At 37.6% G+C, this 13,624-nt stretch overlaps 1 protein-coding gene across 9 annotated transcripts in view; it reads left to right on the top strand.

The window, feature by feature from the left end:
• DOCK10 (dedicator of cytokinesis 10) overlaps positions 1-13,624 on the top strand; it is a 254,355-nt gene that overhangs the window by 201,791 nt on the left and 38,940 nt on the right. For all 9 annotated transcript variants that reach the window (XM_078071375.1, XM_078071373.1, XM_078071372.1 and 6 more), the window contains exons 28-31: positions 1,528-1,674; positions 7,698-7,781; positions 9,891-9,987; positions 12,066-12,110. In XM_078071375.1, coding sequence (XP_077927501.1) covers positions 1,528-1,674; positions 7,698-7,781; positions 9,891-9,987; positions 12,066-12,110 — 373 coding nt within the window. The remainder of the gene's footprint in view (positions 1-1,527; positions 1,675-7,697; positions 7,782-9,890; positions 9,988-12,065; positions 12,111-13,624) is intronic.

Raw genomic sequence — 13,624 nt, 5'->3', positions numbered from 1 at the left:
CAGAAGCACCTGAGGGCCAGGACTTAGTTAAAAAAAAAAAAAAAGAAAAGAAAAAAGCCAGTGCTAACCCACAGCAGCATCCCACAGTGGAACCGCTGTTTGTTCTAAGTGATTCCTGTAACTTCATCCTCCGTAGTTTTTATTCTTGCAGCATGGAAGGCTGGGTGCAGAGAATTTTCGAAACATATAGTTCAGTCGATCTCTAAATTTTGTGTTTCTATCGTGAAATTTTAAATTAAATTTTAAAGCCAACTTGTAAAGATGAGTCAAACTTGCCTACCTCGTGTGAAGGTCTGGGTAAATTCACAAACTACAGATAGATGGGAAGACTTAGCTGCTGAAACTTTCCCCTCCTGTGCAGGAGGTCCAACAGGAGGAGTGGATTCCTGGACCTGAGGGTGGTCTTTGGGGACCCAGAGAGTTTAGGTCCATGCATGTATCTGGTGGCACATCTCTTGACTGCGAGGTCCCACTGGCACCTGCTGCTCCATATGCTGGGACTGTGAGGTTAGGATCAGCTTGTACAAACTTGCAGCTACAAGATGAATAAGGGCTGAGCATCTGATGTAAAACACGGTGATTACAGTGTGTCGTATGATTGAAATTTGCTAACATAGTAAAACTTAAATGTTTTTACACAAAAAAATAAAGATAAATATGTGAGATGATGGATACGTTAATTAACTAGATGGAAGGAATCTCTCACAATGTACATGTGTCTCAAAACACCATAATATAGGGGCACCTGGGTGGCTCAGTGGGTTAAGCCGCCTGCCTTCGGCTTAGGTCATGATCTCAGGGTCCTGGGATCAAGCCCCGCATCTCCCTGCTCAGCGGGGAGTCTGCTTCTCCCTCTCCCCCTCTTGCTCTGTGCTCGTGCTCTCACTCACTCGCTCTCTCTCTCAAATAAATAAATAAAATCTTTTAAAAAACACACAATGTACACTTTAACTTTCTCATACTTTTATATGTCAATTATACCTCAATAAAGCTGAAATCAATTTTTCAGAAAAGACCACCTGGAACTTACTAGAGAACATTTCAAGCCAACATCTGGATTCATTCAGTTACTCATTCATTGATGTCATATAGTTGGGGGATGCCTAGTCTTAAAAAATCAAAATAATCGATTTTAAATTAAATAGAGAACTGTGTCAACGTAAATCTAGAATAATATTCATTATAATTATTTTTTAAGAGGGAAGGGGGGAATTAAGATGTGAGAGGTCATAGAACATGTTACACTTCTACACTGTTTGAATAGTTTGCAATTAATATGTATTTTACTTTTTAATGAAAAAGTGAAAAAAGATCATTGGCCAAAATAGAAGGAAACATGAAATGAAAATGGTGGAAATCATGATCTTGACATTAAAAGGATTTCTATTTTATTATCGCTTTCGGGTTTCCAAAAGGACTCTTTTTGTTTGATGATATACAAAATGCAGTCTTTCAGTTTCTTTTTTTTTTTCCAGGCTTAGGATTTCACATGTCACATTATAAAGAAATGATCCATTCTTTCCTTAGCTTTCTCGGGCTCAAAGATTTCCTGAATCTTACCAGAATGAGTTGGACAATCTTGTCATGGTCCTATGCGATCACGTGATTTGGAAATACAAGGATGCCCTTGAAGAAACAAGAAGGGCAAATCACAGCGTTGCCAGATTTCTTAAGGTACAGTTCTAAAAGTTTGCAGTTCCGTTCATGCCTTCATGATCTTGGATGTGAGCTACTCTAAAGGTTAATCAATTCACATCTCCATTTACGATAAAGAGTCAAAACGAGCACTACTAGGTGAATACTTCTATTGATGCATCATACTTTTTAATATTTTTTTCCCATTTGGAGTCACCTAGAACAAAAACCAAGTTTTAATAAAAGTATCCATTTGACTATTGTCAAATCATTGTATTTCTAAACATTCTCAAAGAGAAAAATGAGGTTTTTAAAGGAAAAGCTGCACTGTGGCGTATGATTTGGGGCATTTCTGCCCTTGAAGTGGTGTTCTGGATTGGCTATAGCTCCAACAATGATGTCAAATAACCACTCTGGGAACTTTTGGTAATTTGGCATTTTTGTTATGCACTAATCACGTTTTAAAAACGATCAATTAAAGTATTGAGAAACTACTTATTAAACTCTATACACACACACACATATAGTATTATAGTTATGTTTCTTTGGATTAAAGATAGAATTGAGAAGAAAAATATATGCTTAGTCAAAAAAAAAAAAAACAAAAACAAAGCTAATGTAGAATGATGGTGTATCATTTAACAGATAATACATCCAACTAGAAAGGAGTGCCTGGGTGGCTCAGTCTGTTAAACATCTGCCTTCAGTTCAGGTCATGATCTGAAGGTCCTGGGATCAAACCCTGCGTCATGGAGCCTGTGTCTCCCTCTCCCTTTCTCTCTGCCCCTCCTCCCCCCTCGCTCGTGCTCCTTCTCTCGCTCTGTTCTCTCTCTTTTAAATAAATAAAATCTTAAAAAAAAATACATCCAACTAGAAAATGTTTTTCTTCTATTCCTTCTTTTGCCCAACTATTGACTATGGTAACTTTGATGAAGCCACTTCTCTTGTATCTTTATGATACACGCCAGAACATACCGGATAAGTGTAAGAATTTATAAATAAATACTAACTATATAAAGAAAACTAAGAGGCCATGGAGGTAAATATAAAATTAGTCCAAATTATCTTTGGTGAGTTTTAACCCAGTTAAATCCATTTTTAATGTATTAAACATCATTTCAAATTATATACTACATGTGGTCTCATCTTAAATTCACTGTTTTTCTTCAATATTTTGCCTCTTCTTTTTGCTTTTTTCTTGCTTTCAGAAAGAAAAAGGGATGGTCAGAGTTAGTGATGAAGAGGGTAAAGAAGAAAAAATTACTCTAGTTTTCTACCACATTTTAAGATCTGTGGGAATGAAGTTTATTACTATGCTAGTAGTTTACTTGAAGTGTTTGGTAGAAGAGAAAATTTGGAAAAAATGATAAACTGTCCAATTTGTAAGCAAATTATGTTTAAGACACATCTGCAATATTCTTCCCTAAATTGCAAAGAATGACGAATAAGCAAGTCTTTTAAAAAGAGAAAAGAATTTTATCTACCTTCCTAGGCTTTTATGCTCTATACTTGTTGGAATAAATGTGTTTCCTTTGGGGCTCATTTATACAAAAGTTGCTTCTTTTGGTACATAAACTAATGTCTCACTTGGGGGCAAGTAAAAAATGTCCAAGATTGAAAAGGACAGGATGGAGTAGAGAGCTAACGGTGGTACTAGTGGTTTTGTGAAATTTGTGGGTAAAAAGCATGGACTGACAATAGATAAACAAATATAGTCTATAAGTCTACAGTCTTAAAAGTCTGTAAGATTATATAGATTATGTGGACCGCAAATCGAAAGTAATACTCATTCCAGGAAACAGTTTAATATATTGTATATTATAAAAGTCCATCCTACAAGCATGGTTGTCTTTTTTTTTTTTTTTAATTTAAATTCAAGTAACCAACATATGGTAGGTCATTAATTTCAGATGTAGAGTTCAGTATTTCATCAGTTGCATTTAACACCCAGTGCTCATCACATCACGTGCCCTCCTTAATGCCCATCACCCAGTTACCCCATCCCCCCACCCGTCTCCCCTCCAGCAACCCTCAGTTTCTTTCCCATAGTTAAGAGTCTCTCGTGGTTTGTCTCCCTCTCTAATTTCTTCTCATTCTGTTTTCCCTCCCTTTTCCTGTAATCTTCTGCCAGGCATGGTTTTCAAATTTTAGTTTTAATGGCATTTATTTGACCCAGAAAACTTTTTTGAACTTTTTGTAAAGATTATTAGATGAATCTTTTGAACTAGGAGAAGAAAAGGGAAAAGGAGAGAGAGTGACTAAAGTGTACAGTTGAATGTAGTCATTTGGCACAATGCCTGTGAATTGATGAACTTTGAGCTTTCAGCTGCTCAACATTGCCCACTCCTGCTATTGGCATTATAAATATCTTATATTCCCAGAAATCTGATAATGGTTATTTGCTCAATTCGGGCTTCAAATGACTTTTGCCTCTTTTGGTTATTAAATTCTACATTAGTAATCAAATACTGTGAATGAACTGGCTTTGAAATTTCACAACTGAAATATAATTTTCACACCATAGTTGTGCCAAGACTGTTTTCCAAGAATGGAGAGAGCAGTATCTCTGATGTGGGCATATAAAAATGTCCTAGGTGAGAATGTGCCCTCCTTCGTATCATATGGGAAAGTAATATTTTTGTAGCAACTAAGCCAAAACCTTGTGCCTTTCTCTTACTATTCTCTCCTGGAAGTAGATAAGATACAAATGGATCCATGAATACCTATGGAGTTTTTGTCTTTTTTCTTTTTACTGCCAATCTGGGTCACAACTCCAGTTACCTGAGCGAATCCATCTAGGTACTTTTCTTATGCAGGCATAATACCAGGGAGATAGCAAAGGAAAGTTCAGTGTGATTTGTATTTTCCTGCTTAGACAGACATATCTTTTGACACATGTGCCTGACTAATCACTTTATTTCAGTTATCTTTGGACAACATTTGGAAATCATCTAATATAGGAGACAGTCTTCGTGTAGTAAAATACGTTTAAAGAAACATCTGCGGTATTTCTCTGTAAACATCACAAGAAGGTAGATAAGTGAGTCTCTGAAAAGGGGAAGGTCTTCATATTTACTCTATTTGACTTAAATGTTCTATGATTTTTAATAAATGTTTTCCGTGGAGCTCATCCATGCAAAATTTGCTGTGGGTGGTACCTAAGCTAATGTCTAGCACAGGCGCAAATGCAAGTATCCAAGATGAAAAAGGAACTAGTAGGACCAATGGTTTTGTAAAACATATAGAGAAAGGCAAGGACTCTCATCTGATTTGTTTTGCAATTTGGGGTTTCATACTCTTCACTAAATGAATGATAGACTAAAATTATCGTTGTCCTCACAATTGGTTAAATAAAATAAATATTCTTTGATGACAACAACATATTTTTGCACATAATTTAGAATATTTGGCTTTTAGTTTATTAAACCAAACTGAGAAAATTTTGGTAGGGTATAAGTTATCCTCCAGTTCAGGAATCTGCAAGCTTTTTTCATAAAGGGCCAAATACTAAACATCTTCAGCTATGCAGGACATATAGTCTCAGGCACGACTACTCAACTTTGCCATTGTAGCACTATAGTTATGTTAAAAACATAAACCATTCACCATAGACAATATGTAAATGATTGGGTGTGGCTATGTTCCAATAAAACTTTATTTACAAAAATAGACAGTGGGGACACCTGGGTGGCTCAGTCTGTTAAGTCTCATACTCATGATTTCAGTTCAGGTCATGATCTCATGGGTGGTGAGATCGAGCCCCCCCCCCGCCCCTGGGGTCTGGCTCCATGCTCAGCAGGGAGTCTGCTTGAGATTCTCTCTCTCCCTCTGCCCCTCCCCCCACTTGCTCTCTCTCTCTCAAATAAATAAATAAATCTTTAAAAAAATAGACAGTAAGGCAGTTTGGGCCAATGGGCCATAGTTCGCCAAAGCTTGCTACAAATTATTTTTTGTTAATATAAACTGTTAATATAGATTATTTTTAAACAAAAGCAGAGAGGCCCCTCCAGACTTCAGCAATGGGCTGAAGAGCCTCTGCACCTGAGTTAAGCGATGCGGGGATGGACCCATGACAGGAGAGACACCTGATGAAGCTTGACCTGCAGGAGGGCTCTCTGCAAGCAGAAGGCTGATTCTGCTGATCTTAAATCCTGGGAATGACCCCCTTTCCTCATCACTGCCCCTTGGAAAGAGGATAGCAAACTTACCACATAGGTCTTTCTTCAATCTCAAGAAACCGCAAATGGGTTTTCCTAGATCCCCAGGGCAGGCAGCCTTCTCCCCAACTTCCCTATTCACTGGTGCTGGGGCTTGACCTCCTTCAAAAGCTATCAGGTCTGCTCTGCAGAATAAGCACCATAGCCCCCCGGAAGTGACAACTGAGTAGGTTCAGGGAGAGAACTCACCAACCCCTCCTCCACTGAGTCAAAGAGCCCTTGTTTCTTTACCACTGACATCCCTGGGGTTCTTTCTCACCTGATTTTTTATTGAGATGTTTCTAGAGCCCATAGTTGTATTGGATGGTCCTCCTCTCTCTGTAAGGTCACACCCAAATCCCTTTCCAACAGAAAGAAGACAGCAGGGGGTCTTCTCTGGAAAAGCTCCACATTAGGGATATTTCAAGGTTGGGGGCTAACTCCTGCTGCTGGAGAACCGGCAAGGATTTGACATACCTGCTGGGACCCCACGTTGTGCAGAAGATGCAAAAGCCCTCTTTCCTTCCCTCCTCCCCTATCGCTTTACATCTTCTGAGCCTATATCTATGCTCTGGTGTCTACCTCTCCCCACTGTCTACTGACAGATGGGAGGACACAGGGGCCATTTACTTTTTGGTGAATGGAGAGTTATCTGAAGAACTTAAATTCATATTAAAAATGAAAATATAACTGAGGCAGCATACTACATATTAAGGAATGAGTAGGTACATAAAAACCACTCAGAAGAAATGAAAGAACAAGGGAAAGGAAAACAAAACAAAAATAGAAATGACCTCCATAACAATTGGAAGAACATATTAGAGAAAATAGTTCTTCTTTATGCCCAGATGTATTTCAGTGAGAGACTATCCACTTGGTATATATACTATCTATGACAAAATTTTATGTCCAGTCCTTTCTGAGAAAAGAGATTTGTTTGTAAAATTGAGAAGAGATCCAAAAAATGCACAGCCTTTGCAATGGACCATCCTGAACTCTTGAGACAAGAAAGAAACCTTCCATACTAAATGGTGCAGCAGCTGTAAGATTTTCCCATGTACGTTCCCACATCCATGCGGATGATAGAATCAAACCCACGCACGCAGTGATGACCTCCATATGGAAACCTTCAGTGGTGCCCCCCCAAGATGGTCTGTACCTCCTACTTCACACTTACGGTGCAGTCATTTGGCCACTGTTGCTTGGTCACTGCTTACATGGCCACTGGTCTTTTGGAGAGAGCGTGCTGTGCCAACTTGGGATGTTTGCCTGTCTCCTCCCAACCTACCTGCTGTTTAAGACTCTCCATATTATAGTTAAGAGAGTTTGACAACAGAGTAAGAGATGGAAATCTCAGGGTCTCTTACCTTCACTCCTCACTCCAAAGTACTCTGCTGAAGGAAGCCAGAGCTTTAAAAAGGCTTTCCTGACCCACCTCTGCTACCGCTGTTCCTATCCAGTGTTGTACAGCAAAGGATCTTCACCTGGCAAACTGTGGAGTCAAATTACTAAAAAAGAGTAATAAAATGTAACTAAGTGATTAAAAAAATAAATAGATAAGTAAAAGCTAAAGCCTGTATGGAAAGGAAAGGGCTATAATATTTCACTACAAAACTCTAAGTGGTGTTTTATAAAATTGACAAATGGGATTTATAACTTTCTGGTGTGTGCACTCTATCTCACATTTTAATTGGTTGCCATACGTGGATGAATGGTTAAACATATTGTAGAGTTTTTTTTAAACATTTATTACACAACACATTTAGTTAAATGTCATTTTACTTCAATATATTTAATCACCTTTTCTAAAATCTTTAATGACCTTTAAAGTAAAAATGTCTGAATTTACAATTTTATATTTTTTAGCGCTGTTTTACATTTATGGATCGGGGCTTTGTATTTAAGATGGTTAACAATTACATCAGCATGTTCTCCTCTGGTGATCTCAAGGTAAGAACCAAGTGTGGGAGTGATTGCTTTCTTAACCATTGCATTATAAATAAATCAACTAGTCTCTGGGTTTGTCTGCCTAAAGCATTAGCCTATCCATTTTCTGCATCAAAAAATAGTTCCTATCCCAATGAGAGGCAGCCTTTTAAAATGGTCCATCTGAGTTAGGCTCCCAAATCCTTTCTTAATGGGGGACTGTGGTGTGTGGAGTGTGGAATGAACATGTATGTTTCACTTCTATTTCCTGTGGGTGGTGAAAGGAGTGGTTCTTTTCAGCTGCAATTCTTACAGTCAGGTTTGCTTGGGATTGTCTTGGATTTAGCACTTAAAGTCTCACTTTTCTGAAATCCTTCAGTCTAGGGCAAAATGGACAGTTGACCCCCCCCCTTCCCAAATAGGGAGAATGTGTTGGGAGATAGACTGGGAACAGTGCTGTCTAGAGAGCAGTGATTCTCAAAGTGTGGTTCCCAGCCCAGTGATGTCAGAGCTGACTGTGGCAGGCAGGTCCCAGAAATCTCTATTGCAATAAGGCTTTCAGGTGATTCTTACGTGCTCTCAAGTTTGAGGACATATGCTGGAGGGAAATAAGGCTGGAAATGGGCCAGATCATGAAAGTTGTACCAATTAAGTCTCTTTGGGTAGCAAGCAACAAAAAATTATGCCAATTTGAGCAAAGGGAAAGTATTAGAAGCATTATGGCATCCATGAAAGAGCTGGAGAGCTGAGCTTGAGAAAGAACAGGGACCAGGGCACAAGAATAATTGCAAAGGAAGAACCATGTGGCCAAGGTCTGCAACTGCTTTGCCAAGAATCATTTTCTTTCCCTTAACCCTCTGCTTAAGATTTACATTCCAGAGAGGAAATGTGTGACCAACCTGCTTTGGGTCATATGCTTGACTTTTAAGGAAGGAAGACGGGGCTCCTAAATTAATAGTTCCCCATTAACCTTTGCCCATTGGGAAGAAGGAAAGTCCCCCAGGGGTAATTATCTAGGTATTGGGAAAGAATAATGAATGTAGAGAAGCCAAAAATAAATAGTGATCTTCTTATATCCATTCATGCTATGCTTAGGAATCTGAACATTATTTTTTGGGCAATGAAGATTTACTTTTGACTGGGGGAATTATATGATTATATGTCGTTTGGGTTTTGAGAATCCAATTCCCTCTGTAAATATTTTTTGAAAGAATATTCTTTGTTAGGGCTCCAATTATCATGAAATTTGCAGAATATCCTTTTAGGTATAATTCCAGTAGACCTAAATTATTTTTTTTTCAGACACCAAACAGAACATACTCAATGAAAAATAATTAACATACAATTTAATTATGCTCTTATTCACTGCACAAAGGATTAAGTCAAATACTATTGTACAAAGGATTGCACAAAGGATTAAGTCAAATACTATTGTTTGAAATGAGAGTCTTTTAAATTACTAACTAAAGTTGTCACAAAATATAATTCTAAAATATCTGAGCAAATGGAATATATTTTATTTTATTGGCTGATATTAATGATTATAATGAAAACAACCTAACTGGATCTTAAAAATTGATTACTTAGTCTGCACGACAGGGAAAATAGAATATTTACGAATGTGTTAATTGTTCCTTCTTATGCGATTGTTTTTAACACAGGTATTAAGTTGTCTTAGACCATGGCTGGATTCCATTAATCACTGTCCCAATCAAAACATTATTGAGGAGTCAGGCCTGTTTGCAAGGGCAGAAAAGAGGTGAAATTAAATAATTTACTCTGAGAACAAAGGGCCTACGGAGAGAATCTCTGGTCTTAGATCACGTGCACCATTGTTTTCCTTAGCGCTGGATCGGAAGGGTTGATTGCAGTGACCTGTTCTATGAGCTGAGTGTAGTTTTAGAGCTCTGTACCTGTGGTGAGATATGATCCCTCTCAGAGTAAACATGGGCTGATACAAGCTAAAAGAAGTGGAAAATACCACTCCATAAGATCATTCTCTCTTAGAAGCTCAACAACAAAAGTACACAAACGTAACTACATCTTCTTTCTAGGTATAAGATTCAAGTGCAGATTTTTTTATCAACCTTCTTGGTGTGTAAATAATAGTCATTCAGTTTGCCTCTTTTTCAGACCTTATGCCAATATAAATTTGATTTTCTTCAAGAAGTATGTCAGCATGAACACTTTATTCCTTTGTGTCTCCCCATAAGATCAGCAAACATTCCAGGTAACGCCCAGAATTTTCATCAGTTCCTCCAAAGTGAACATTCGGATTTGTTTATTTGTTTTTACCTTTGTTTATGTGTTGGTGGTTTTTTTTTACTATTTCCTTGGTTTTGGTTTTGCTTGAAGCTGTCACAGGGGCATTAGGCCCAGGTAATCAGGCTAAAATGCAAAAGAAGTTGGTGGCTCTATTTTTCTCAATTTTTGTCTATGTTTCCTTTTTCATTAAAGAGAACGCCAACAAAATTACAAAATCGGTGATTATAAATCAAAGAATTTTAACCTACAGTAATACTTTTACTATACTGTCTCCAAAAGATAGCTTTCCTTTGATTTTGAAAGGCATAAAATTATGGGGAGGAGAAGTTATATTTTGTGAGTACAAATTCACTTAAAGTTATCAATTAAAGTGTCTAATTATGTTAAAATGTAATTCCTCAAAATGAATTTTATACCAAAAAAAAAAAAAACTTTTGCCTTGAAAAGGAGAAAGGAAGGCAGGCAGGAGGGCAGCACTGTAAATACTCAATATCTCTGGGTTAGAAAGAGCCCCAGATTTCTGTGCAGGGAAGAATAGGGCTCCTCATTTCCATATTTGCTAAAGCATAAATGGTCTATAGAAAATATTTTCATTTATAACTTTTATTAATATATATTTCATATATACCAATATAGATAGATACCAAGATGATCATCACACATCTAGCCATCAGAAGCTAATCAAACATCAAGATGCAAAGAAAACACTAAAATGATTTAAGAACTTAAAATATTCTGCTCCTATTTCGCAATGCATACAAATATGGAATCATTATGTTGTACACCTGAAACCAATATAGTGTTATAGTCAATCATACCTCAAGAAAAGAAGGAAGGAAGGAAGAAGGAAGGAAGGAAGGGAGGAAGGGAGGGAGGGAGGGAGAGAAGGGAGGGAGGAAAGGAAAGGAAAGGAAAGGAAAGGAAAGGAAAGGAAAGGAAAGGAAAGGAAAGGAAAGGAGGAAAGGAAAGGAGAGAGGAGGAAAGAAAAAATACTTTGCTTCTAAGCAGTGAGTAAATTATCCACAGGGCACGGTTTTGATATTCATGGAAAGCAGAAACTAAGATGCTAAAGAGCCTCCTCACATGTATTGCAGCTTCTTCTATATGTATTATACAAAACTAATATTTTGGAGGGAAAATAGTGTAAAGTACATTTTCAAGCCTATAAAAGTGTTTTCATTATATTTTTTTTTATGTTTCAAGTTTTTATTTAAATTCTAATTAGTTAACATATAGTGTAATTTTGATTTCAGGAGTAGAACTTAATGATTCATCACTTACCTACAACACCCAGTGCTCATCATAAGTGCCCTCCTTAATCCCCATCACCCACTTAGCCCATCCCCCCACCCACCTCTCCTCCAGCAACCCTCAGTTTGTTCTTTTTGGTTAAGAGTCTCTTATGGTGTGCCATACCATAAAGGTTTGGTCATTTTAATCTTAAATATAAACTATTTGATTCCATTAAGGAATAAACATAAGCTATTTAATTCATTATTCCATTCTTTGCTAATTTACAAAGTACATTTAATCTAAATGCCTTTATAGAAAAAGAGATAGAAATATTACTTTGGACAACTTTTGTTTTGTATTCCTTTTTATTTTATAAACTAGCGCCAACTTATTATTGGGTTGGACAAGCTGGTTAAGATACTCAAGAAGAGCAAATCTGTTTGATCATTTTGATTCCACTTGTTTACTATTTGTCAGTAGCTCAGGAAAAGGCCTGATAGTCTCTTTGTAGATTTGATATTATCAACAGAGAACATAAAAATATATATTTTGTGGCATGCAGATTTCTGATGGAAAAAATAGGTGCTCAAGTACAAGGCCAAGAATTAAAATAATTCTGTTCATAGCTTTCTTTTTTAAGGAAACAAACAGCCTTTGTTTTCAAGAAACAAAGCTTTATAGAAGAGACTCGCTTATAGTTTAGGACAATACATTTTAATTTTTCAGTATAAATTATCCATAGTTAATGAATATAGTGTGTATCCGAGTATGGGTATATCTGAACTTTTTGTTTATTTACATTAAATTCAGATCCTTTGACACCTTCGGAATCAACTCAAGAGTTACATGCATCAGGTAAAGAATTATATTTTGTATTACATTATCTAAGCATCAATAACCATATCATAATCTGATAATATTGAGAGATATACATACTACATATAATATTGGTAGATAATATTGATAGATATACATACTACAAATTTCCAGTTTTCAGAGACCAAAAAACAGCCATATGTTTAACATCATACAATCAAAAAAGTCCACAAGCTGACTGAACTTTTGTTACAGATAATTAAATGCTTTGCCAAGTTGGATTCTTTCATATTTTACTCTCCAGAGTTTGACATTTTTTTTAATTCCCCAAATCATCTGAAATTTTCTTAGGGTGTATCATAAATAAAATTCCCAGCTATGTGCAATAACATGTTTGTTCAGTGTAACTAGTTTTATACGCTATATTTCTGTCAATATATTTTATACGCTATATTTCTGTCAACCTCGTTTTTCAGCTATTTTCTCAAGATTGAGATGATTATTTTTACTTGAAATAGGTTCTTACAAGAGTCTGGGTGGAACTTTTCTCTAGCCCTAGGTTGGGAATTACAAAGTTGTGTTCTATGTCTGGCCCCTCACGAATACTCACAATTACACAGAGAAATGTTTTTAACCAAACTAAGCCCATGGACCAGTGTTTCCAGAACTTTCACATTCCCTGTTCTTCCACCTCCAGCAGCATCTTCATGGACTACAAACCTCCACATGTTTCATTTGCTCCTAGTCAGTGATGAACTGGGATATTCCAACAGTTCAGTACATCTAACGGGTAACCCTGAGGATTCACTAAGATAACACCTATATAGTGCTTAGCCCGGTGTCAGCACTCAATACGGGTTCTAGAAGTGGGTGCTAGTCCTGTTATTAATGGTTACATTTAGGAAGCACATTGGACAATTCTGAAGAAACGCATTCTTACTGGAAATTTTAACATTCCAACTTCTCCATAATTCAGGCTCCAAATTTTGCAGCCCCCTTTGATGTTCCTTTTCTTGCTTTTTCACATCCTTCAGCCAACTTGTCCTGGTGATTTTTCTTCTACTACTTGGGTCTTCCTATCCCAGCCCAGATGCATCTCACTTCTCCCCTCCCTCCCCTGGGGCCAAACCTCCTGTATTATAGCCCTCTGCCCACATTTCCTCACAGAATAACTCATGTATATCCTGTCACCACGTGAACAAATGAGTAAGCACAGGTCTGATTGGGCCACTGATCTCAAAGGCCTTGGTGATGTAATACTTTCTACAGCCAGAATACTGGCTACAGAATACTTTCAGTGCCAAATGGTGGAGGGCCCTAGGGGCCAGCTAAAGAATTTGTGTTTAGGTCTCTCCATCCTCTGGGCCCACGTGCCCCTCAGGTCTCAATTCCCACCACCCCGTCTTGACGGCTGTGCTGACTAGTACCCCCCAACGTATCCTCATACACTGTGCTTCAAGAATCTGTGCCACCAAAACCCTGGCCCCTGGTCCTCCCAACTTCTCCTCCACCCCCACGCCCCACCACCTCCATTGGCTCCTGACCCTCTGCAC

This window comes from Halichoerus grypus, chromosome 4 (assembly GCF_964656455.1).
Source record: "Halichoerus grypus chromosome 4, mHalGry1.hap1.1, whole genome shotgun sequence".
Taxonomy (NCBI): domain Eukaryota; kingdom Metazoa; phylum Chordata; class Mammalia; order Carnivora; family Phocidae; genus Halichoerus; species Halichoerus grypus.
Note: the sequence above shows the minus strand (reverse complement) of the source record. Positions and strands in the feature narration are given on the sequence as shown.